Genomic DNA, 27228 nt, shown 5'->3' on the forward strand with positions numbered 1-27228 from the left:
GTGACGCTTGTTCACAACTGTGTGTCTCTCCCTTCCTCCTGCTAACTCTGCCATTTAAATAAATCAATAATTCTTTAAAAATTATTATTCCTTAATGTGCTCTCAACACCCTTTTTCTACATGGCCTTCTGCTGTCCCCACTAGGCTAATCTGCCCATAGTTTTAAAAACATATTCTAACTTTATGAAAGAATCCAGCAGGGCATGTTTGCATTTTTTTTTACCATAAAGAAATAATAAGGAGCCAGTGGTTAGGCCTCATCAACTCATATGTGAGACCCCACAGAGGCCCGATCTCCTGGATTTGGCCTGGCCCAGCCCTGGCTGTTTAGGTAATGTATCTCTCACTCCACCTCTTTCCACAACTGGATTTCATATAAATAGATTTTTTTAAGGCAATGATAAAAAAAAACTATGCTAAAAATGACCATTTTAATTCTAATCAATGAGAGCATGCTGGTAAACTTTGGTACATAGGGGTAATGACCTAAAGAAGACCCGACTGATCCCACACTCCACCTGCAAACGCTGGGCCTGAACTGAGGTATCTCCACAGTAAGAGAAGCACTGTGTCATCAAGCATGCGTAACTCACTTCAGAACTTATATCCTAGGCTTTTAAAAGCAATATATTTGTGGCAATCGTAAGATTATGAGATACTGTCTAAAATGCGGAGTCCTTTGGTGTCTTTGTTTTTCTGTAATATACTTTCTGATACAAAGAACTGAAGTTTTGGGGCCAGTACGGTGGCACAGCAAACTAACCCTCTGCCCGTGCGGTGCCAGCATCCCTTATGAGTGCCATTTTGTGAACCAACAAGCTTCACTGTGTTGGTTCACTTCTGATTCAGCTTCCTGCTAATGGCCTGGAGAAGCAAGGGAGGATGGCCCTGGGACACTGCACCCAAGTGGGAGATCCGAAGAAGTTCCTGGTTCCTGCGACCTGCCTTCAGATCACCTCAGCTCTGGTTGTAGCCATATGGGGAGTGAACCAGCAGACAGAAAACCTTCTCTCTTCTATCTCTCCTTCCCTCTCTAAAATCTGCCTTTCAAATAAAAATAAATCACTCTTTTTTAAAAAGAAAAGAAAACCGTGAAGTTTCTTGAAGCAAAAATCAGCTTCAGATACTCAAATTGGTTCTATTATTTAATTTAAAACAAAGGCTATTTAAAATTTAAGTACTTTTACTTTCTAAATATACCTTCATCAAAATGAAAAATTTGACCTTGTGTCTAAACCACATCATCAGCTGTAATGTTCTCTACTTTGTGTCTTTTCAAAATGCAAACTCTATCCACATGTAGAATCATTGAGAAAAATTACATTTTCACATGTAAAGGTAAGAAGGAAGGCATTTAATCTGCAAAAAAAAAATGCTTTTACTAAATTTTAGAACACTTCTAGAATTATAAAAATCGAACAATTACACCTAGTTTTTTATAGCGCACAAAGTATTTTCTATTGAAATCTAAATATCAGCTGAACTGTAAGAATTCTCAAGCTAGTCATTAAATATGTATAATTAGCAATGTTTGCTTGATCAAAAAGCTAATGCCCATGTTAGCTACATATGAAAAAAACTGCCCTGAATGTACTAAATTTAAAGTTATCATCCTGAAAATTTTATCACCTAAAAAAAGTAACTCACAAATCAATGATATTTCTATGGTTTTGACTAATTGAACATGTTTATTGCATTTCCATGGAAATCATGTTATTAAACATATTATAGAACGTGTCTGTATAGCTGCATTAAGCCTATTTAGTCTAGAACATTTCTAAAAACTTCACTGAGCTGCCATAATTTCTGTCAGCATATGTAGTACTGAATGACCATTAAAATACCTGAATTGAAACTATTCCAGTCTAGTAGTTTGTAAGATCTTGTGTTACCCATAATTCCGACAAAGGCTGAGTTCAAAACAGCAAATTAGTAGATCAGTTTTAGGTGCAGAATAGTAGGAATAAAACAAACAAACAAAAAAACACTATAAACAAGAACACAATTGACAACATTACTCAACAGGAACTGGAAAGACACAGACAGCAGAGTTAATAAGAAGTAGAAACAGAAAGGAAATAGAGGCAGGCCATAGGACTCTACCATTATCCAGGCTAGTTCTCCATTCATGACCTTTAAAAGCCACCCCCATTCTTTCCCTTGTTGTAGGCTCCTGTTTGTTAAACATTTAATACAGGAGGAAGTTCTAAACAAACAAACTCAAATAATAATCCATAAAGTTAGCAGGTAATCCTGATTGGATAGTAAATTTATATGTCCTTTTGTACTGAGGGTGAAGTAAAAATTCTTCAATCCATTAACTGAAAACACAGCTGCAAGATTCATTTGAGAATGCAAACACAGAACTTTTAATATCAGTACATGCATCTCAACGCGTCACAAAAGTAAACACTTCATTATGGAAAATGTTTGATTCACTTTATGTCAACATTCAGCTTTTTTTTAAACAAATCTAAATTTTTATACTGATTTAAGGGGTTTTGAGGTTAATAAATGCTCTTAAGAAAATCCTTCTTTTTAGTTAATACTATATACATATAACAACCCAAAAATGGGAATCTTTTATATCAAATGAGTGTAATATTAGAACTATTATACCATTGATATGTCTTTAACTGAAAAGGAAAAAAAATATATTTATATTTATAAACATCGACAGCATTTATATCTGCTCATAACCACTTGGGAAGTAATTTATTCATAAGAGCTTTTTTTACATGTGAACAAAAAAATATTCTGAAAGGAAAAGAAAAGGAGAAAATGGGTAGTTCTGGTAGCTACAAGATATGGAATACACCCTATAATAAGGACTCTGATTTTTCCCTGGACCTGGATCCCTACATTTGTTTCACACAATTAGAATAAACTGGCAGGTATGATAAATCCCCAAAAGAGGCTCTTTAGATAAAAACCGGGGACACCTGAAATATAACTGTATGCTTAAAAATGTAAGCAACCTCCACTTGTTCTCCTGGGCTCTGCTACTTAGAGTACCTGTAAGTCACAAGATAAAAGCCAGGCATTTTCAGTCAACAGAGGCATCACCAATACCTGAAATTATTTTTGCAGCTATCATGCCAGTTGATGCCATTTCTTAAAATATAATGAGTCAAGGGTTCAGAGAAATACAGATGATCTGCCTTGGGTCTGAGAGACAAGGTGAGGTACTGTTACCTCACTACCTGCTTGTACATTATAAAGAATTTAAGTTAGTAAACACCAAGATGTCAAACTTGGCATAGCCTACAAGATGTCAGTGCATTATATTAGCAGAAGTCTCAAATTTTCTTTACTTACTATAGACCATGTAAGCATAATAAAGAAAGGATCTTCAATTGACCAGAATAGCAAGAAACAAGGACCAAAGCTAAAGACTGAAAGAGAATGCCAATGCTTGCAGCATACTTGTTTAGCTTTCCGAGTTTATATACTCCTGGCTAGCCTTCCTTTATCTGAAGCCCGATTCAGTGTGCAACATTCCATTTTGCTTCCATGTAGTTAACTCAAATGGCATCAAACCATAGAGAACAGGTTAAGCTTCTTTTTTTTTTAATTTAAAGGGATGTTCATTAACCTTCTGATGTCTATCTTAAGTCACTACACAATGTCTTCTTTTCATAACTCTTTATATCTGCTAATATAAGCCTCAAGAAGAGGTAACTGGATGACAAAGTAAGATATTAATATAATTTCTGGTTTAAGGGATGTCATCAAAATAACTGATCTAAGCAACTGATTGAACATCCAGTCAATAGGAGACCCAAGCACATACCTCATTGAAAAAGCTTCTATCATTTCTGACACTCACGTTAGACTGAGAACAATTACTACAATATTTCTAATTCAAGTGCCTAAAATTACACTAGGACTTCAATTCCCACCTTCTTTTAAAATTATGGCCCCATATTTTAACAAAGGGAGCTTCCACTCTTACTTGTCTGGTTTATTTTTAGCTACAATAAAGAAGCCAAGGAGCTGGATGTTAGGAAGTTACTGTTTTTTTTTAAAATTCATGGATATTGAACATTATGTTTATAATTAAGTTTTAAAATGCCTTTTTTAAACAAGCGGTCTAAACAGTCAAATTCAAGTTTTTTTTTTTATTTCCATGTGTCAAAGTAAACAGCTGATTGAAAAGTTATTTAAGGAGTCCCTCGAAGTGACCCTCGCCTAAAAATAAGTCAAGGTTGGTTTATTTGTTTCATATAGGAAGTAACTAGAATATCACTTCTACTTAATCTATTTTCAATTATGATACTATAAATATTGTAAAGTGCCATGTGCCAGTTTATACTTTGCTTTCTTTTTTCAGATAGAATCGGCTTAATTAGCAGCATTATAAAAATCTATTTTAAAAAATCACAATTTAAATAAACACTGAAAACAAACTTCTTAAGAACTTACCTGGATTGTGGATACGATCCAAAAGCTTCACCGAGCGTGCGCTGACAACACCTCCAACGTGAAGGAGAAACCCAGGAGGAAAGGCCGTCAGGGTGAAAAACGGAAACTCCTGGCGGAGAAAATGAGGGAAAATGGGACTGTCCACACGCAAAGCATAAAACTGTGCTTGTCATAAAAAAGTATCATCGCCTTCAAAAGGAAAAGCTTACTATATGCTCTACATGCTTTGCACTTAAGTTGCCTTGGATGTTTAGCATTCCGAGTGCATTTCCCCACATGGACAGTGTCACCGAGCATCCAGACACCCCTCCCACCAAGTCTCAGCCTGAGACACGTGGGACATGCTTACCTCTCAGCGGGGCCCTACTTGGCTATAACTGCACAAAGAGAGGAGTGCACTGCTCCCCACCCTTGCTGCTTCTCAGAGACACAGCCAACCCTCCACATAAACACCACGAGCTACTGGTGAAGACTCCAAAAGCCTGGGGACAACAGAGCTAACAGTGGGACCCGGAGAGGGGTGCTGTGCGTTAGCAGAAAGGAGCAAGGATAAGGCCAAACACCAACATGAGGAAGGTACACAGCATCACCTCCTGGGATGATGTACCTTTAGTCTATCCATTCCAGGGCAGCAGGACAAGTGCAAGTGCACAAATGAGTAAGGAGAGGAGGACAGAAATGTGTTAGCTGGAACTAGGGAGGCAATACCATGCCACAAGCTCTTCTAAACTTCCTTCCTACACAGACCTCAGGATTGGAATGGCAGGAAGAAACATGGCAAAAAGAAACATCAATTACAGAAGGGGAAATCCAATGGAACCGTACCCAGGAGAAAGGGGAGGTCCTGTGACTGCCCAGACACAAACATCCCCCCTGTTTTAAAGACTGGAAAAGAGTGACTACCTGCCCTGCAAGATTCACACAGCCCACCTAACTGCACATCACTTACCGAAGCTTCAGTTATTCTAAACACAACTGAGAGGTGCAATATAAGCAAATCAGGACTCCTAACCATCAAAAGAATTGTATAGTTTCAAGTCTGAAAACACGCTGGACCGAGCACGTGGCATACTGGGCTAAGGTGATGCCACCATCCCACTGAGATGCAAGTTCAAATGTAGCTCTTCTGCTTCCAATCCAGCCCCTCGTTCACATGCCTGGGAAAGCGGCAGCAGATGACACAAGTCCTTGGGCCTCCGCCACCCATGTGGGAGACCGGAAAGAAGCTCCAGACTTTGGTCTGACCCGGCCTCCCTGGCTCTTAGGGCCATGTGCGGGGTGACTCAGTGGTGGAGATCATTATCTTCTCCTTGTCTCTCTCCATAACTCTCCTTTTCAAGTAAATAAAAAACCTTAACCAAAGAAAGAAACCAGATCTTTGTTCACAGATTTCCACAGCCCATGTTCCAATCACAGTATGCACAGAGTAAGTATAAATACATATTTTAGGAATTGGAAAATTTATCATAATTTTATTTTCTGTACCACAGCAGAAAAGCTGGAGGAGAAATAGATACAGAACAGTACTAGAAGCACAGACATTAAAAGCAACAAGACTACTAACTGGATGCTTAAAGCATAAAGAGTACAAACTCGTACAAGCACAATCCACAAGGCACAGCAATTTGGGATCACTCGGTACAAAGGTAAACAGCCTTGCATGCCTCAAACTCATGAATGTAGAATACAAAATGTGTGTGCATGTGCACACATCTGTCACAGGGACAGGAAATCTAGGTTTTGAAAGAAAAAGTGAAAAATACAGTCTATACATGCATTTAATTTTTCCCCAGCTGAAAGAACAAAAAGGGAAAACAGAAAAGAAATATTCACTAAAATGCCTTCTAAAATCTTCAAAAATATATATTTATTTTATTTCAGTGATGAGTAGGCGAATGTGTTACCAGAAATGCATTTTCCTTAAAAGTGAGACACTAATATTATTTTCTTCAATGTCAGAAACGTTTAAATTTTTAAAATTTCCTCATGGGATGATCCCATAGAGGGGGAAAAAACTATTTATTTGCATTAACTAAAATCTTTTAGGTATCAAGAAAAGACACTGAAAATAAAATTTGTGAAAGCAAAAGAGAAAACAGCACTCTCCTCAAAAACTAAAACTATTCGGGTAAATGCACACAATGGGAATAATTGTATAATATATTTTAGGCAAATGTGGAAAATGCACCTAAATGATTCTCCCCTGAGGCTTGTAAGCCTTCTAGAAGAAGGACTGGGAAGAAGTGCCACGGCAGAAGAAAGAGCAGATGGCCACAGTTAGCCAAACAGGGGAGGGGACACTGCTCACTTAACTCCATCTTCCCAGTCTCCAGGTCACCTGATCAGCTCACCTAGTCACTGCGCAACACAAAGATTTTCAAACTAGCCTCAGTAAACAAAAATGTTTGTTGTTTAACCAAAATATCATTTCCAAACAGGTCTCTAATTAGAAGAGTTACAGTTGCTATCAGCAGCAGATTCTAAAGGAACTATCAGAAATTACTCCATCTCCTCAAAGATCCCAATTCATCGAGTTTGCTTTGTATCAATGATTTCCAAGGTGTTCCACGACACAGACCGTACAAGGAAAGTTCTAACGTAAACCACATTTCAGAGACCTCTATCAAACCAGGCTACATCATTTTACTGCAGGGAAAGCACACATCTCAGAAACTAAAATGTAACTTCATTCTTGTAGATGAGAGTCTTAATGAATATAAATGCATTTGCCTTACGTCAAATAATTCAGAGGTAAAACCTCAACTTAAATAAAGCTTTCTCTCTCTTTCTCATCTCCCAGTTTCTGGCATCAGTTGCCAAGATATTGACAACTCACATTTCAATGCTTTTTTTAAAAAAAAATAATATTTTTATTGGAAAGTCAGATATACAGAGAGGAGGAGAGACAGAGGAAGATCCTCCATCCATTGATTCACTTCCCAAGTGACCACAATGGCTGGAACTAAACCAATTCAAAGCCAGGAGCCTCTTCTGGGTCTCCCACGCAGGTGCAGGGTCTCAAGGCTTTGGGTTGTCCTCGCCTGCTTATCCAGGCCACAAGCAGGGAGCTGGATGGGAAGCAGGACCGCTGGGACAGGAACCAGTGCTCATATGGGATTCTGGTGCATGCAAGGCAAGGACTTTTAGCCACTATGTTACAGCGCCAGGACCTTCAGTGCCTTTTAAAACAAGCAACAACAAAAACTTTAGTTCATCTAATTTGAAAGGCAGAGTTACAGAGACAGGAAGAAACAGAGAGAGAGGTCTTGCATCCACTGGTTCAATCCCCAGATCACCACAATGGCCAGGGCTGCTAAGCCAGGTCCAAGTCAGCAGCCAGGAGCTTCTTCCATATGTTGTACCAAGTGCTTGAGCCATCCTTCATTACTGTCCTAAGCACATTAGCCCAGAGCTGGATTGTTAGTAGCCAGGTCTTAAACCAGTGCCTATATGGGATACTGGCACTGCAGGTGGCAACTTAACTCAGTACATCACAGCATCACAGTACCAATCGCTACTTCGTTGCTTTTTTTTTTTTCTTTTTTAACAGAAAAGAACACTGGTTTTATTTTTTTAAATTACTACCTGAATAACCATCAAACAACAAAAGTCGGGGGTCTGAAGGGTAGCGTCTGGGCTAATCCTCCACCTGCAGCATCAGTAGCCCATATAAGCACCAGTTTGTGTCCTGGCTGCTCCACTTGTGACTCAGGTCCCTGATTTTGGACTGGGGATGGATTGGGAAAGAACTGGAAGATGGCTCAAGTCCTTGGGCTCCTGCACCCATGTGGGAGAGCTGGAGGGAGCTCCTGGCCTCAGAATGGCTTAGCTTCCGCCGTTGCAGCCATTTTTGGGAGTGAACCAGTAGGAAGAAGGCTTTTCTCTCTATCTTCCTTTCTTTCTCTATAAAATCCACCTTTCAAATAAAAATAAATAAATCCTGTTTAAAAAATTAGGCAAATAGCTTCTCACTCATCAAAAGGAAAAAGGCGTTAATAAGAGGGTTAGTGAGAGATAAAAAAATGATTATTTTAATAAATAAAAATAAATAAATCCTGTTTAAAAAATTAGGCAAATAGCTTCTCACTCATCAAAAGGAAAAAGGCGTTAATAAGAGGGTTAGTGAGAGATAAAAAAATGATTATTTTAAAAATAAGAGCAGGGGATGGTGATGTGACACGCAGGTCAAGGCATTGTCTGCAGTGCTGCCATCCCATATGGACACTGGTTCAAGTCCAGGATGTTCCATCTCCAATCCAGCTCCTTGCTAATGTGCCTGGGAAAACAACAGGACAAGACTCAAATGCTTGGGCATCCATGCAAATGATGAAGCTTCTGGCCTTCTGGTCTCAGCCTGCCCAGCCCTTGTATCTGCAGGCCTTTGGGGAGTGAACCAGGAGATGGAAGAACTCTTGCTCTGTTTCTCCCTCTCTCTCTGCAACTCTGTCTTTCATATTTTGTATTCGGGTACAAGAGCATTCCATCTGCATCTGCTCAGATAACTGCAATTATCACATGCGACTGAGGTCACCTGAAACAACTCATGCTCAACGAAGCTGCAAAGGAAAGCACAGTCTTACAGACTCCTGCAGTGAATTCGGTGAAGATCGCCTAACAACATATGTCCACCGTGCCCAAAAACTTCAGAGTGTTTAAAAGCATATTTGCAAATGCAAATGTTATCAACAGTAAATTCAAAAGGATCTTCACTGATTGTTATACTGTTTTCTCCTCAAAGCAATAGTTTTTAAGATTCTATAACAAATATAGCAAAGTGATGGGTACAACAATATAGGCAAAATGCCATTATGTCAAATTTCAAGGCAACTTAATTCTTCCTGTCAATGATCATTCTGGAACAGTAACAGAATTGTAAGAAATGTCTAGAAAACTACATTGTATTATTTGTAACAACAGGATATGGAAAGCACTGATTTCAAAAGTCTAATCTGTAGAAAGGAAAACTTTGTCTTATAAACTCCACCCTTTTATGGGTATCTAGGATACATTCTACTTCTTCCCACTCCAATGTTGGTGAAAATGAACCATACAAAAGAAAATTTTGTAAATGCTTATAGCTTCAAAAAAAAAAAAGCTATGAAACAGTGTCTTAAAACAATGGACATGACATATAAAACCATGCACTGTATTAGTAGAAAAAGAACATGAGCCTAGCAGTGCTATTAAATTAACAAACAAACAAGTGCACATTACGAAAAAAAAAAAAGTCTGGCAACACTTGTTAAAAGCTTAAATAAAACTTAAGTGACCAATACTAAACCAGAAAAGCTTCCAATACAGGAAGTAGGATTTCACACATGTCAGGAACATACCCGCCTTCTACAGAACCTATGGGGCGATCCTCCCTTAGCAAGGAAGTTTACAAAACACAAAAAAGAAACAAAAATAGAGAAAAATCATCCAAAAACTGTAACTACAGATTTTCCTACTCAGTAAATATAACTATATATTAAATATATAAGTATTAAATCAACACAAACACATATGTATATTAATCTGACAAATATAAAATATGTGCATTGCTTATCCCAAAAGAAACTGTCCAGAGATTTTTTAAAAGCTAGTTCTAACAAAGCAAATATACTATAGACTTCTTTTTCATACTGCAAGAGACAACTGAAATGCTTTTTCTGCAAAAATGTCTGCCATTTCCTTTCCTATATTATATACTCTTAATGAAAAATCAGAAATGATTTCAGTATTTCATGCATATTCCCAAAAAGAATAGTAATAAAAGACTGGAGAACAAAACAAAAAGTTACAGAGCTATTTCAAATCACAACTAATTATAAACAGTTCATGACAGTATAGACACCCACAAAAGCCCCAGATAATTCATCGGTACCGATAGCACAAGCAGGGATGTCAGGCGGCTCTTACCCTCTGCTCCAGGGCGGACTGAGTCTGTTGTCTCAACAGGGCTTTAAACGGCCCCCCTTCTTTTCCAGCACTACCACTTCCCATTCCTACAGAACAACAGCACATAAACAAGAACCAAAACAAAACAAAAACTATAGAAACAGAAAGTTTAACTGCACTTATCTTTATAAACATTATGAGTCAAAATACAACAAAATTATCCAAACATTAAAAGTATTTTAGGATGGCAACTATTTCATTATAATTCCATTCATAATTTTCTCCTTAGAGGCAAGATGTCAAAGACCTAATGACCTTAGCTAGTTTGGACTTAATTCGTCCAAAAAATTATGTCAAAGCTCTGAATCTTTGTGTAACACTCCACTTCTAGAGATTTTTATCTAATAAAAACTAATCAAGATAATAACAGTATGTCACTGCTGTTTTAAGATATTAAGAGAAACACTAAATATTTGGCTACAAATAGAAAAAAAAAGCACTAATTTTACTTACTTAAAATATCCCCATATCACTAAATTTAAGTATTTCTGAAATATAAACAAACTTGTTTTTTAATAACTTCCCATTTCTAAAAATGTCAAAACAGCATCAATTTTGTATTTGTCAATGCTGATTCACAAAAGGCAACATAAATTTTAAAAATTAAATAAAAATCACAAACATGTAATAGACACATCACAGATGTACATAGTTATGGATGAAAAAAAAGTATTTCCCAAGCTCTTATGTGTATTTTTAAAAGCTTAGTTTTGAATTTCTTTTCCTATCTTCATTTTATTGTTTCTGTAATGCCAAGAGAGCAACTGTGAATCAAACAATTATAGAAAGCAGGGGCCAGGTGGGAAGCCAGTGCTGTACAAACCAGATTTAATTCTACCCTTTCAGAATTGAAAAAGCATACCAATCAAATTCTCTACAATGACTTAAAAAGGAACTAATTTACTTTCACATTTTTAGCTGTTCTTGGATAAGGAAACAAAGGTTAGCATGTGTATAGTCCCATTGGTTCCTTGGGAAAAATATTATTTTTCTTGTAGCAACCTAAATATTATTTTTAGAGACTATACAATACTAAACATAGAAATAAAACTAACATCTTTATATGAAGCATACTGAAAGCCACAAAATAAAATGCAAATTTATAGTGATAAGTGAAATATCAGAAAATATAGCAGGAAAATTTAATAAATAGTTAACATAATGGACAAAAATAAGGGGGGGGGGGATGAAAGAATATCACCAAAATGAGACTTCAACTGATTCAGACAGAAAAATTTACTAATGTAGCCATTTGGCTTAGCCACGGGATGATGAATAGATCCAGCACGGATGGAGTGGGTATGAAGGGAAAGAAAGTACAGCATCTAAACAAGGAACTACCGGGAACATCCACCTTCTCACGTCCTTTGACGTAAAATATTTTAATACAAAAAATAATCTGGTGTCGTATTCATAATTATCCATACAATAATTCGCAATAATTTTCTTACCATAATTAGAATCATTTGGCTCTAGCAATGTGAAAATGAACAGAAATACATTGTGTTGTAACATGCTTAATAATTCTTTACAGTACAAACTAAGAAAAAAATGTTTTTCCAAAGGAATTTAAGACAAAAGGAGTCAAAAGCTGACATAACGTGATCCTACCAGAAGCAGCCAGGAACAACTCTTCACTGAAAGAAACACTTTTCCTCAGAACAGGGCTGACAGGGCTACAATGACGAGGGGCAAGGCTAGATTCCGAGAGGAGGAGACAGGACTTTCTAAGATGAAGGGAACCACTAGAGAGAGAGGGGGAGCTGGGACACAGGTAAATCCTAGGTCCCTGTGGGTAAGGTGCTGTAGAGGAAAGTGGCAGAAAAAGACGCAGATTCAGAAGATGATCAGAAAATGCAGGATAAGGAAACCAATGATGAAGCAAAAACGTAACAGTAAAAATGAATTTCAGAATGTATCGACAAATTACACTCAGCATATGAAGCCATTTGTAAGTCTGCGCAGCAGAGTCTGAACTCCACAAAACTTTTGCAAACTCTGCCTGCCTTAAAATTGTCTTAACCACTATCTTAGGATTTCATGTCATCATAATCATTCTTAACCCACTTCAACATATTTAAATTACCTTTCTGGTTTTTTTGCTTCAGAATCTTTAAGGTTAAAATGTACCACATTCTCAATTTTTGAAGCCCAAAACTTGCTGTCTTAAATATTAACATCTATTTAAGATGTTATTAAATAATACACCATTTATGGGTGCACTATCAAATAGCTACACAGAAAAAAGTTAAATGCTAGGTACCACTAGAATTTCAAATACATATTTTTTTTGCCTCCCAAAATGTTTAATCCTTTAACTTGATCTTGGTTCCCTTTGCGTTTACAGAGATTTGGATACTCTAAAAACTACACAGAATTAACTGCCGAAGAATCTAACACTTAGATTCTGACAGCTTTCAAATTGCACTTTTATTAGTTGAGTACTTGGGAAAAAAAATAGAAAAATAAAGTCTTTTTAAAATGACAAAATTTAGAATCCACACAAATAAAAATGGAAATTCTTAAAAGAAAATTTTAAACTATCAAAAAAAACAAATGATAGCTGCAAATATAAACAGAAAAAAAAGTCTTTCTCAGACTCCGTTTTATTATCTTTGTTTTCTTTTTGACTTCCACATCTATAATTATCACCTGTTTAATTCCTCTGTTTCTCAAGACACTGGTTTTTATATACAGGTAGATTAGAAGGACGAGAAAAAGAAACACATGCTCAACTACAGCCTTGGGAATTTTCAGGCAATTATTATAATTTGGCCAGTTTAAACATCCATGAGAAACAGGCAGGTTCCTCCAGATTAGCCCACGACAGCTGAAGGGATTATGAGGTAAACTGAGTAACACGCGGCTTGGCAGCAGGAGCTCCAGCTTACAGACCTTTTCTATAAAACACTGCGGCAGTGAAAAACAGGCAAGACAATTATTTAGCAGTAGCTTACAAACGAAGAAATGCATGAGGATAATATCTCATTTATAAAAGAACATTTAAAATCTAACAGTGTAGAGCCAGAGGATAAAAAATTTTTCCTTGGTAGTAGAACTGCCTGCCTACTAGAAAGCTTAAGCAAAACAAGTCCGGTTCAGATCATTCATTACATGATAGCCTTCTTTAGAATTGGCGTTTTTGGTAAATTAAAGAGACAGAAAAGGCCACAAAATTAGTTTCAAAACTTCACTTGCGGTGGAGCAAAAAATAATGAAGTCTTAAAAAAATGGCCTAGAATCCGGTCAGTGGACCAAATAAGAAGTTAATCAACATATTTGCACACAAATATGATCACGTTGTTATGAAGATTTTTCATAATAAAATCTTAGAATTAAATTCAACAACGGGCAAAGACAATGAATCCAAAAAAGCTCATGCTGCATGAGGAATGTGATTGCAAATTACTGGAGAAACGTCCTATTCGAACGCTTTAAGATGTTATTTCTTGAAGCGTGAGCATGAAATGAAAAGCGTCTACCTAGACACACCAGCCCTGGCCTTACGTCTACACTGTAATTCAATCAACAAGACGTACATCTCCAAACAAGATCATTTTTGAGCTATCCAATTATTTTCCAATTTTAATGATAGTTACTGAAAATGATTTAATATTAACATTATCTCTCTCTTTTTTTTTTTTTTAATTTATTTAACTGCCAAAATCAAGAGGAAAAGATTTGGATGGAAAAGCTAGTTAAGAAATAGAGACAAATTTTTTCAAAAGAAGAAAACAAAAAGTGGGTGGAAGCGCCTTACCAGTTTTGGGTGTCAAACTCAAATCTGTGTCAGAAGAAGAGGACTGTCGGCTGTAGGACTTGGAAGGTGAAAAGGAATAAGTTTGGTTTTTCAGAGGGGTTGAGGGTCCTGATGAGTGAGTATTGGGGTTGGGATCTTCATTGAAGGGAATCCTGCCAGAAGAAGGTGGAGAAATATTAAGTAATCATGTGCCAGAGGGCTTGGCGGTTGGCAGCATGATCCAAACACCAGCAAAGCACTTGGGGCAGGGCCAGCAGGCCTTTCTTAAGTGTGGAGCTGGGATTGAGGCCAAAGACAAACGTTTGCTGTTGAACCACTCATCGTCTCCAGATAAATATTTATCTGCATTGAAACAGTTAATAAGCCAAGGGAAAAAAGCAAAAAAGCATGAAATGATGAACTAAACGGGTAAAAATTATTGAACAGAGAAATAAATGAAAAAGACAAAATATTTTCAAAGAAACAATGCTTCTTTAAATTACAAAAAGGAAAAATGATGACCACAAATGGTGTGTGTAAATATTTGTAACTGTTGTTATATTTGCACACACAAGCATCTTCAAAAGAAAAAAAACATGTTTCCTTATCCCACAGCATCAAGAGTGCCACAGCTAAAAACCCAGCAGAGAGGAAACGGAAGCCCTGCAGTTAATGCACAACTGTTGCTTACCTGTTGTCCAACAGCTCTCTTCCACAGAATCAGACCCTACTGTACCCGGTTTAGCACACAAATAAGTAAGAGGAATCTTTGGAAGGAAATTTCATTTAGAATTTGATCAATTTCACTTCTGAACATATGCAAAAAATCATGACACACTGGAAGCTTCTCCTCAAAGTGACACACACGTAGATGGCACAGGGGCCTTAGGAGATCTGTGGAAGAGCCTTTGGAAGCGGGAAGAACACTTGCACTTCCATCTAGTGACAGCAGTAGGGTGGCTGAACATGGAAGCTCTTCACTGCAGCTGCACTTGGAGCAAGAAAAGGAGGAAGCAAAGACTCGCGGCACCTGCCTACCCAAAGGCAAAGACTCTGCGGCACCTGCCTGTGCTACCTGCTTGCCTGCCTGCCTGCCTGCCTGCCTCTGCAGCCACTCTGCCCGTGGCCTGCCTCTCCCCAGCTCTGGAGTCTGAGCAGTCTCGTACCAGTATAGATGAGAGTGGGAACTGACACAGAGAAGTTCTGAGTAAGTCGTGAGCCAGTAGCAGTGTGAATTGGGCTGTTGTGAGTCGAGCGGCATCCATGGCTTGGAGGATGAACCAGCGGAGACCTGGGGGAATTTTTGGTCAAAGTGGAAGAAAAGAAAATAATACATACAACAGATTGCAAAGTTAAGATAATTTTGAAGGCATTTTTGTTGGGGGAGAAAACTTACTTTTTAAGCCACAGCATGCAATACACTAGTAGAAGTTAAAACAGAAATAGCTAACTATTAATTTGTTAGGCTATAGATAAAAGTTAAAGGGATCTGATTAATAAAGTAGGACTATGAATAAGAAAAATTAACAAGCACAAGTCAATTAAATAAGTAAAAGGCTAAGATTTGGGTTTCAAATTGTCTTAACGTTTGTTATTATTTGGATGACAGGAGAATGTACCTAAATAACAACATTTACTGGGAGAGGAATGCCCACACAAGTGAAAAGTCAAATATAACTTCCTCGAATTACCTTAGAAACTGAGATGAATAACTAACATAGGTATAACTTTCTAAAAATTAAGTTTAACAACTGTTCTTTGTCACATCTCTTAAGATAAAGACATTTTAAGAACATGAAAAACGACAGCATCAAGAGAAATGAGGGAACTGAATGGATATGAACATTTATACATTTCAGCATTTCAACAGATGAAATACACAGCTTAGAGCTAACCTGCAGTGGAACCAAAACAAAATGGGAGCATGCTGGTTTTAAAAACACATTTAAAAAGCAAGGTAAATAATCTGTCTAGTTTGTATATATGGTACATTATATAAACTACATTTCGCTAAAGGTGTATTACAGAGAAGTGTTGGACTTCATTCTAGACCTTATTTCACTAAAGAAAATCTTTGCTTTTTCGCAGTGGGGGGAAACAATCATATCTAAGTACATCATCAAATCTTCATTTTTTAGAAGTCAAATTGAAGGTAGGCCAACCTTTCCTGATCTTCTCTTTCCAACTGCTATCCTACTGACTGCCAAGGGAATATTTCTACCAATCACAACCTGCCCATGGTTCACACATGAGCTATCACAAATTAGCCATGTGTTTTTTTTAACAGGGTCCAGAAATGACTTCCTGAAAATAGTACTGATTTTTATCATATGATAAATGTTTCTGATTTTGTTAATAAGATAAATCTAAGATTTGATAACATTTAAAGATCTCATTGATGATTTATTTTTATCCAACCAGAGTTTTTTGTTTTGAAATTTCTCTGCTGACATGTGAAAAAGTCTAAGAATGCTCAGATTTAAAAAGTCTAACAATCAGTCCAGCACACAGGAGAAATCTCAGACTAAAGTGTATCAGAAAGGCCTTTTTTATAAGTAGCGAAGCAAAGAACCATATGTTATATCATCAAGAGAATACAGCTAAGAAGCACTAAAGATTTTACACTGTGCCTCCCTCAATACCTAAAAGATAAATACTTAGTAGCGGTAAAATAGAATGAATACTGTGAAATGCTCAAATTGCAACACTGAATTAATATTCAAATACACTGCAGTATCACTTTAATGTACACCTAGAACTGTAGTTCTATTAGTCTCCTTAAATCAAAGTACCTCACTAAAAATCCTTACACAGTTTCTAACATTAAATCTACTCAGACAGGGACACCATCTAAACTACATTCTACCAAATTCTTATCAAGAACAATTCTGCAATGATAATCAAATGCCAGAAGAGTTATAGTAAGCTGAATCATTAAAAATTCATTCTGAAATAATACTCAATTAATTACCAAAAATATAGCAAAGTTGGCTGAGAATAAAGCAGTCTGGCTCCTGAGAGTATTTCTTTTTTTTTTTCATTTTTTAATAATAAAAAGAAAACACACTGTAGGAAGATGCCTTTCAGGAAATCCTGATAAAGTAATTTAAACTCTTCATGGTGTGAATGCTTGACAATTTACAGCAAACAGCTACAACAAAATCAGAAAGTGGAAAAAGCCTACATAGCTCTTGAAGGTAGATATGCAGAGGTGAGGAACCTTTTTCCTGTCAAGAGCCAGTGGACATGTATAACATCATTCATGAGTCATATAAAATTATCAAGAGGAATTTTAAGCCCTGCCTGTGGCTGCCTTGCGAGATTGAGACTGAATGAGTTTGCAGATTCTAGCATTCCTGTGTGTGGATTAACGGGAAAGTTCCTGAGTACATGTAAAACATACTCCTCTCCTACTCAAATTCCATTCTGATGCACCAGCAGATAACACAGCTTTGTTCTACCAATGAAGTGATAGTCCAAACAGAACTTGAAGCTGCACATCTGCAAAACCATGCCGAGTCAGGCCATACAGGGGCATCAGCAAGACAAATCTAGATCTTAAACTAGCTTTGGAAAGAGGAAAACACAGGGCCAGCTCTGTAGCGCAGAGGTAAAGCCATTGCCTGCAATGCAGGCAACCTGCATCTTACGGAGACCCAGAAGCGCCTGGCCCTTGGCTTTGGCTGGTCCAGCCCTGGAAGTGAATCAGTGCACGTAGGATATCTCTTTCCCTCTCTCTCTTTCAAACAAATATAACAAATAAATCTATAAGAAAAAAATGCAATGTGAATCCCTCCAGAAGTTACAGCTGCTACTAGACTTATAATTTGTCTAGGACATGTGAGAATTATAAATAGTATAAATAGAACATAAAGCAAACTTACTCTTAACTTATTTAAAACAATTATTTCTATGGTCAATGTGTTTCCAAACAAAGTGAGGTAACTTATGATACTTGGCTCTCTCTTGTGAGTAAACTTCAAACCAAATGACTAAAGCCAGCAGAAAGGAAATGGCTAAACAAAAAAACAGAAAATCTCATTTTAAAAGATTATCAAAGATATTTTCTTTTTTAAAGGATTGACTGCTTTCTATTCAGCTTCTATGCATGACTACTGGACTGGGGGACATTTCAGATTTTCTAACTACAGAACTGTGACTCTCTGATACAGAACAAGGATTAGCTAACTGCAGGCCCTAGGCCCAATCTAGCTTGTCGTATCTGTGTTATAAGAGCACAGCCACACTCGGTTGCCTGCAGACTCTATTGCGGAGATCACAGCACAATGACAGAATTATGTGGCAGCATAGCAAAAATTTCAACATTTATTTTGACCATCTCGCCACATTCAGAAAAAGTTCATCAAGCCTTGATCTACAAGAATCTACAGATGAGTGGTCTCAATAGAAGCACCCTGAACATACCACTTAAGACCTTGCCAGCAGCTCGCTCTGTTGATTGCCAGCATCTCTAGTCCCTAACGGAACCTACACCTGTCATTAAGCATCGTGACAGATAACTCCTAATTCAAACATTCCAAGCTGACAGTACAGGCTGAATGGCAATTATCTAGAGTGTGTGGAACCAGCAATGTTTCAGAGTCAACATTCATAAACTGGAAGGCCTCTGCAGACAAGTGACTTTCAGACTTCTGAATAACTCAAGTCTTTCCTGCTGCCTATACTAATGTTGTCAATAACAAGTACAACTGAATTAACATGGGGGTTATACATTACTTAAGCACAGTTCTATACCATGGGATGAAATGACTTAAAATTTCAGTATCTAAAAATCTAGAATACATTCATCTATACTTTTTGAATTTCACATGAAGACAAAATAAATACTAATAATAACTAAACACCTCAAAATTTTATAAGTCCTCTTGGATAAGAAATATCATCATAGGAAAAATGTGTTTTGAGCAAAGCTAATAAAATGTTTTAAATTCAGTGAAAAGGTGTAAGATAAAACTCTCCATAAGAATAATCTCATTGACTCATACTTACTCCTTCATTTCTTTGGATGGGGAATTACATGCAGGAAGGAATGCCGCCGGGCTACTTAATTTATCCAAAGTACACGCTGTTCCTATGGCTCGTACCACTAACCCAGACTCGCCCTCCAGATCAAAACACTGCAAGTACCCGACAACTGCATTTCCTCTCATTTCAAGGACTTTCAGACCAATCTTCCTTTGCAATTCACCTGAAAAGGGGAAGAAAATTCATTTGTGCTTCATATCTCTGCATTACACATGAGAAAGCTGGACAAGGCAAATAAGATAAAAACAATTTATTAACAAACAAACAAAAATCATAGGTTTTCATCTTGAAGGAAACCTAAACAATCATCTGGTCCATTCACTGACTTCCAGGGAGGCAAGTTCTGAATGGTTGCATTTTACTGATGTGCAAGCAAGCCTCTCGCAATGATGCCTTCATCTACAGAAATACTAGAAAAAAAAGGACATTGCTCATCTATGCTAAGTGCCAGGGACACAAGGATGAATAATAAAGGTAAAGTTCCCAATCTAATGGAGTTTACTCATTTGTAAGATAAACCAAAAATAATATGAGTAAACAAATATATATTACAAATAATATATAGAGAGCACAAATATCACAATTAAACATAAAAATAACATTTAGACTTTATGTATGTATTCTTGAGTGTATACATATATCACATGTATGTTCATACACAAATAACTATGTAGTTTATGAAGCATACAGGTTCTTAAAGAATAAAAATCACAGGATAAGACGGGCAGGGAAACCGACATGACAGGAAGACAGAGCTTGCAGTAAGTTCTCGGGGAAGGATGGAGAAAAGGCGGTGTTTGAACCGCATTAGGAAGAGAGGGACAGTCTGCCTAAGCTCTGACCACAAATAAAAGGTCTAGGGAGGAAAACCAGACTCCAGCTTCCTGCTCAGGCCTCCTTCAGAACCTTCTCACTCATGACTCTTGCCACTGTACCACTGAATGAAGCACACGATTTCCTTCTGCTACCTGATCAGGAAGCAACCACAGGCTGCTGACTGGTATTTCCACGTGTTACAATAGGGCAATGTATCTGTGTTCAGAAGGAGTGATCCAGGGACAGGGAAACACAATCACAGCCCTTGCTGTACAGTTTCAAGAGCGTATCAAAGGGAAGTGAAAATGCTTTGTGTATTACATTAATCAGTAATAGATTTTCCTTTCTTTTTGTTTAAATACCTGACATTAAAGAAATGAGTCTCTGTCTTGCCTCATTTGAGGCCCTTGGTGTGCGAATTCGATCAATCCACTGATACTCTGGGTCTTCATTCACCACAAGTTCTTCTACAAATCCATGAATTATCACAGCTCTATAGCACTTTGGAATAGATGTTGCTGTTAAAACAAATGATGTTATGCCTCATTTACCCCAAACCAAAATTCAATTTTTTAAAAAAACTGTTACATTTTAGACACATAATATAAAAACTATTTCTACTATGAGAATCTCATTAGAATTATACTAACACTTCCAATTACAGCTTTACAGGCATCTAAGGTTTATTTTAGTCACATAAATAATCATTTTCTTTTATAAAGCCTATCATCTTTCTTATGTCAACACAGTAAATATAACTTATATTTATGTAAATTGTGGAAACAACTACATATTTCCTTACATAACACTGAATATAGTTTTAAAAATCAAAATTAAGGTCAGCTAGCAGATTATTTTATAAGTAGGCACAAAGTACAATAAATCTAAAAATTCTTAATTATACAAAGATCTTAGCAAAACTTCCTCCAGACACCGCATGCTGTAGCCTCAAGCCCTACTCCCTTCGCCCTTCTAGAGTGCTCTTCGAGCCAATACTGCCCCGCAGGACCTAATAATCCAAACAGCCGAGTGGTTCTGAAGTCACTGCACTACTCCACACACCCATTTTTTAATATGCTCTCATTTAAACTGAATTGGTATTTGTAGTGAAGATCTCATCAGATTCAAAAAGAGAGAGTCTCAGACTATCAAATTAGTCTCTTCAAACTGATGCTAGTTCATTAACAGCAGCTCTGCTCCTTTTAACCCTACCTCCACTTGCTGCTTATGCCACCCAGATTTGCCCAGTTCAGACCCACATACTTCAGAGTTCTCGGAACTCCATTCCTGAAGAAGTCTGGACACTAAGGGGCAGAACCATCTAGTGCTTGGCTGTTGCGCTCTAACAGCCTCCAAGATCCTGTATACTATTTACACTCAGGTATGACAATTATTTCTGGAAAGCCAAATATTTTCTCTCTTGTACTAAAACCAATGATTAATACAATTTCAATTAGCCTTCTGAAATATTCACTGTTTTCCCATGTTTAAGAATATGACATGTTCTATGAAGTGAATAAAACAACTTATTTACTTACTGCAAAAGAATTTGACTCCACACGATGACTGTCGAAACCGATTTAAATCATTGAAGAGATCCACTTTAACAACTACATTGATTTCCCCACGGATACCTAGAAATGCAAGAGGAAAATCAAGTTCCTACCTTAAAAATAACATGTAAATAAACAAGTAAATAAATGTCAATGAATAACTTCAAATAATGTATCAATCATAATAGTAAAACTTTGTTTCCTCATTATTTTCATTCTACCTATTCTTCTATTTTCTAAAGTGCTACATGTGTACAGAATAATTTTCATTTTTGCCACAAATCTCCACTGATCTGAACCATAACTAAATGAAAAGTAGTCTCATCTCATTCAAATAGGGTGATGATTTCTATAATGATAACAACACTGAAGATGACATCCTAAATGTCTTAATATCACATGTCACAGTACCCACATCAACACAATCAGGTATTGCAATACTAGTATCAACCCTATTTCATAAAAGGAATACTTAATTAATAATAACTGTAACTGGCAAGGCTAGTATTAAAAGACTTTTGTGGCTCCAGCATACATACTCTTAACATCTGATTTAACACAAAATAGATTTTCTTCCTTCCAATAACTATAAGTCTAATAAGCTAACTATAAAATTCTAAGACTAAGGACTTTTAGAAAAAGTCCTAATATATAAAGATGATCTAGTACTTACCTCTAAATATTTGCTAGGCAATTTTACTGAACTATTCTGATTTCACATTAAATTCATACTTTGCACTTCATAATAAATCATACACATTTCCTGGTGATCCTGTTTTCTGAAAATAGGCTTTTTATCCCAAGCATAACTCTTATCTGCATATATTTAATTTAAGCAATCCTAATTTTCGTCTTACATTTATCATTTTAAACATTAGTAAGTAACAGGATGTAAACATTCATGAATATCCATATTATGTTCATAAGAACATAACATTATAAAATAAGCTACTCAATGTTTATAAAAATGTAAACAACAACAGAAAACATATATGATTAGAGAGACAAGCACCACTTCTGGATAGGTTTCTTTGCGATTCTAAAGAGATATTACATGTTTAGTCCAGCAGGTCACAATTTTTTGGTTTCAGGAGCCCTTTACCACCTAAAAAATGATTTGAGAGGGGGTCAGTGTTGCAATGCAACAGGTTAAAGCTACAGTTTGAGCTGCCAGCATTCCACCTCAGAGTGCCAGTTTGAATCCCACCACCCAAGGAATCCCACCATACTGGAACACCAGTTCAAGACCAATCCAGCTAACTGCTAATGCACCTGTGAAGGAAACAGAAAGATGGCAGTGCAAGTGCTTAGGCCCTGCCACTCGCACAACATGGAATTTCCGGCTCCTGGCTGTGGCAAAGCCCATCCTCACCTTGTCAGCCATTTGAAGAGCAAGCCAACAGATGAAGGACTCCTCTCTCTCTCTCTCTCCATCACTCTGACTTTCAAATAACTCTTCAAAAAAAGGCTTTTTACAGGCATATTTTTAGTGCACATAGTTTAAAACTACCAACTATACCACAAGTATCTTCAAGGATAAGTAATAAAGATTGAGACTGTGATTTACTCTTGAAACACTTCCTACCATGTATGGTGTCATAAATTGGAAACCATCCTGAGATGACTGTTGCAGCTTCACTATACAGTAAAGGGTCGATGTCGATGTACACCTTCCCAATGGCATCATTGGCACTGTAGGTGTCATGGTCAAGAACTGTGATCTGCAGAGGTTCGTCCTGCAGGTCTTCATCATCCACCTGAAAGTACATGTAAACATTAAATTTTACAGTTTTGAAACATTGATGATCACAAATGTGTACCTAGACTCATGAAAATGATGACATTTCTCAAAAACAAAAAAGTATAGACTTGTTACACCATTTGTTTCAAAGTACAAAGATTGAGGCATTCACACACACTGTAGGATGACATCTTTCTGAAGAAAAAAAGAACACAGTTTTCCTCCAAGTACTAAAGTAAGAATAACACAGAAAGTTCTCAATGTGTTTTCCTATATTATCATTTGTTTTACAACTCTGAAGGCACGTCACAACAGAGCCCATATCTTCTCTACAGAGAAAGAAGATGCCAATGAGTACAACTGTACCATAATTTCGAAGAACTATTTCAGAAGAATGAAATTTTAAGCAAAATAAACTATGCATGAACAAGTAAACTTCCATGTATCAAATTCATGATACATGTCTTCTCTGAATTACACATTATCAAGAATGTTTCACATGCCAAGCACTGTGCCAAAACAAAACAAAGGAGACAAGACCTTCACCAGACAGTTGACTAGTTTGAGGAGGTAGGGTAATAGAGGGAAAGTTCCTCTTTGAAGCCATAACATGGCTGTCAAACCAGCCCAAAACCCTGAAACTCAAATGAGACAATGCTCCTAAGGCATTTCACCAGGGTCCAAGGCTAATAAATGCTGTGCAAGCGAGAACTGTCATGTTTTTTCAATATTTCATGTTCCTTCCATAGGGCCTGGCTGAGTTACCAGAATCTCCTATAATATTTGCACATATTAACAGCCTGAATCAATGCATGAAAATATAAACAGATATACACAGAGAGGGGCAAAACATGCCAGCAGTGCAGTGATTTTGAGCCAACACAAAACAGAATTCCCAAGGGACAGCACATACAGTGGACCAACACACAGAATGGATACAGCAACCCTATGTCTCAGGACAGGATGTACGTAGGAGGCTGCTGGGGAGCAAGGGATCCTCAAGTGCTTTCCCCTGGCCAACTTTAGCTGTTGAGTAAACTTAATTCAGTTAAAATTATTCAAAGTAAAAAGTATTTTCATTGTGTAAACAAGTTAATATATCTGAAATAAAAGGTATTGCTACCATTCTGGGAAAATAATCACTTCAAACAAAAAAAAAAAAAATAAGAAAAGAAAAAGAAAAAAAAACAAAATATTGCTACTTAAAAACTCACCTCAAATTTAAACCATTCTGAGTTCCACTGGGGGTTGAGTGACTTGAGGTACACATCTGTCTTAAATGTGGTGTTACCAAATTTTACCTAAAAACAGACATAAATATTAAAACTGTGAGTAAAAATAAATTATCACGACAGCCACATGACCATAGCAGGAACAAGGACAGCTGTCCTCTATGACAAAAAGGAAGTTCCAGATTTGTCCATGTGTGCGCGTGGAATACTTCTGGCACCTTGCTTAACTAGCTCCCTGGGAAAATGGGGCACAGAACACAAGGTAAGCTTGGAGGAAGGACTCAGGAGGACACTAAAAGGAACTGACATAAAAGAGGGAAATCTTTTTTTTTTTATTTCATTTCATTTTATGTCACAGTTTCATATGCTCTAATATTCCCCCAGCCCCTCCCCATGCCCTCCTCCCCTGGTGGATTCCTCCACATTGTTGCAGTATTACAGTTCAAATCCAGTCATGATTCTTTCATTGCAAGCATGTTCCATGGATGGAGTCCAGCATCTTATTGTCCAGATAAATTCAACAGTTTCTTGGGGAGACCATCTCTGGTCTGAAAGCAGAGCTGGCAGAATATCATCCTCTCCAATGAAAAGCCACAACATAACATCGACAACAATTTACAGCTTTATGGAGTTAACTGACATGGTATTGAGTGACCATTGTTAGAAAATGCAAGTTCTTAACCACTGTGACTATTTCACTGACATTTCAATTTTAGTTTATACACAACTGGTTGCTATACACCTTAAAATGGCTGTAGGATACTATTCAGCTGTCTCGTGTCTATTTTCATTTTTATATTTAGCAGTTTATAGTGTTGAAGCATAATTTTTACTGAACTTGACGAATTTTAGGATAATCCAAACTGGCTTATAACTCTAACAAGGCATATGTCAACAGTTGAGGTGCAGAACAGTTTTAGGAGGGGTGTGCAGAGAAATCTTCAATACTCCAGTGAGGAGTAACTAATCTTTGTGTCCAACCTAGTAAGGAATACGTGAGTCCAAGCTGACCGTTTCCTTTCTGGTTCTAAGCTTTCCTTATTGGTCTCTGTCTATCTAATCTAATTTTTTTTTTTGGTGGGGGGTGGTGTCTGGAGCGACCCTGACGATCATTGCAAGAGAGGGTGGGGATCCAAAGTTGGAACTAAGTAAGAACCAGAGAAAGCTCCCCTCCCGAGTCCTGAAGGAAGTTTACTGTTCTGTTTCTGAGATCCGCTCAGGGCTCCCAGCTATTGTTTCGATGACATTAGATCCTGTGAAGGATCTGGGCATCTTCCATCCCATGTGGGAGATCCAAAAGGGAGTGGATGACCCCAGAGTTCTTGGCCTACAAGGGCAATCCAATTCCCCATGGTCTCCTTGGCAGTTGGGATACAGCCCTTTGTGCCCGTACCTTGTGAGGATCCGGGAAAAAGAGGGATATCTTAAAAGAGTAGGACCAGAACAAATAAAAATCACAAGGTGATGCCCTCCTAAGCAAGAGAATCTAGCACACCCACTACTTCAAGAACTTTGGAACATTTTCTGGTAACTTTCCCGTATCTGTTGTGTCTTCATTTCTGCATTTCATCAACTGTGATGTTTGATGTTCCCAGCTTCAAAGATGATAAAAGGGGTTAGATGAAAGACATCTTAATTCACAGCCTATCTTGGCAAGCACTAAATTACACAAGCTCCAAAAACAAGTCATTAAAGAAATGAAGATGGGGGGGAAAAAGCAAGGTAAATCCCTGGGGTTTGCTTCCAACAAAGAACTGGGTGAAACCTGAGAATCAGTCTGTGAAGTGGTCAGGAAGTAAGTTCAAGAAAAAACCACCAGGCCCATGTTTTCTAACTTGCCTCAAAGTCCCTAACTTGACCTCTGCGAAGTCTTACTGCTATTCTATTATTTATCACCATCAAGTATTCTTCCAAACTTCAAAGTACAGTAAGCCTTAGCTCCTGTATCCTAACAACCAGCATTGCACGCTGTACATACTCAATAAAGGCTTGTCCAACCTGGTAAATGTCATAATATTTGCTGATGTCACAGCTTAATCAAAAAACTTGTGAAAAGCAAGATTATTTTTCTCTTCCCTATGTTTTTTAGTTATTGTATTATTTAGCTAATTTAGTTTCAATTATCAATTATTTGGTAACTAAATAGTGTTTAAGGGTAGGGAAAAAACCCTACAAAGGCGGCTTGTGTTATGGCTTAGGGAGTTAAGCCATCCTTTGCAACACCAACATCCTATCTAACATGGGTGTGAGCACTGGCTTCTCATGGCACGATGCAACTGCCTGTGGATGCACATTATTGCACCAGATGTTTTTGCCCAACCACAGGCTAAGTGGGCTAAGCACATTCAAATTAGACTAGGAAGGTTAGGTATATTAGAAGCTTTTTGAAGAAAATATGAGCCGTCCTCAACTGCTTTCCCATGCCACAAGCAGGGAGCTACATGAGAAGAGGAGCACCCAGGACATGAAGCAGCATCTGAATGGGATCCTGGTGCTTGAAGGGAAAGGATTAGCCAACTGAGCCATAAGAGCATCTTTTTATCTAGTGAATTTTCAATGTACAATGGATTCATCAGGATTAAATTCCATTACAAACGCCACTATAAGTTGAAGACAATTTTTCCTTTACATAAGCCACTGCCAGCTGGCATTATAACACAGTAGGTAAAGCGGCCACCTACAACACAGGTATCCCCCACATGGGTGCTGGTTTGGCTGCTCCACTTCTGAGCCAGC

General features: G+C 37.4%; 1 protein-coding gene across 10 annotated transcripts in view; it reads right to left on the reverse strand.

The window, feature by feature from the left end:
- The window catches only part of C2CD5 (C2 calcium dependent domain containing 5), a 73761-nt gene that overhangs the window by 41613 nt on the left and 4920 nt on the right, over window positions 1-27228 (reverse strand). For 3 of the 10 annotated variants that reach the window (XM_040967703.1, XM_040967741.1, XM_040967733.1), the window contains exons 2-9: window positions 24475-24561; window positions 23105-23276; window positions 21505-21600; window positions 20329-20484; window positions 19115-19313; window positions 14126-14277; window positions 10327-10412; window positions 4426-4534 (exon numbers count right to left, since the gene is read on the reverse strand). In XM_040967703.1, the coding sequence (XP_040823637.1) occupies window positions 4426-4534; window positions 10327-10412; window positions 14126-14277; window positions 19115-19313; window positions 20329-20484; window positions 21505-21600; window positions 23105-23276; window positions 24475-24561 (1057 nt within the window). Of the gene's footprint in view, window positions 1-1844; window positions 1911-4425; window positions 4535-9758; window positions 9792-10326; window positions 10413-14125; window positions 14278-15270; window positions 15615-19114; window positions 19314-20328; window positions 20485-21504; window positions 21601-23104; window positions 23277-24474; window positions 24562-27228 lie in introns of those variants that run through there. The other 7 variants (XM_040967750.1, XM_040967712.1, XM_040967758.1 and 4 more) reach the window with 5 other exon arrangements.

Source organism: Ochotona curzoniae, unplaced genomic scaffold (genome assembly GCF_017591425.1).
Source record: "Ochotona curzoniae isolate NIBS_2020 unplaced genomic scaffold, NIBS_Ocur_1.0 contig_1482, whole genome shotgun sequence".
Classification (NCBI taxonomy): Eukaryota; Metazoa; Chordata; class Mammalia; order Lagomorpha; family Ochotonidae; genus Ochotona; species Ochotona curzoniae.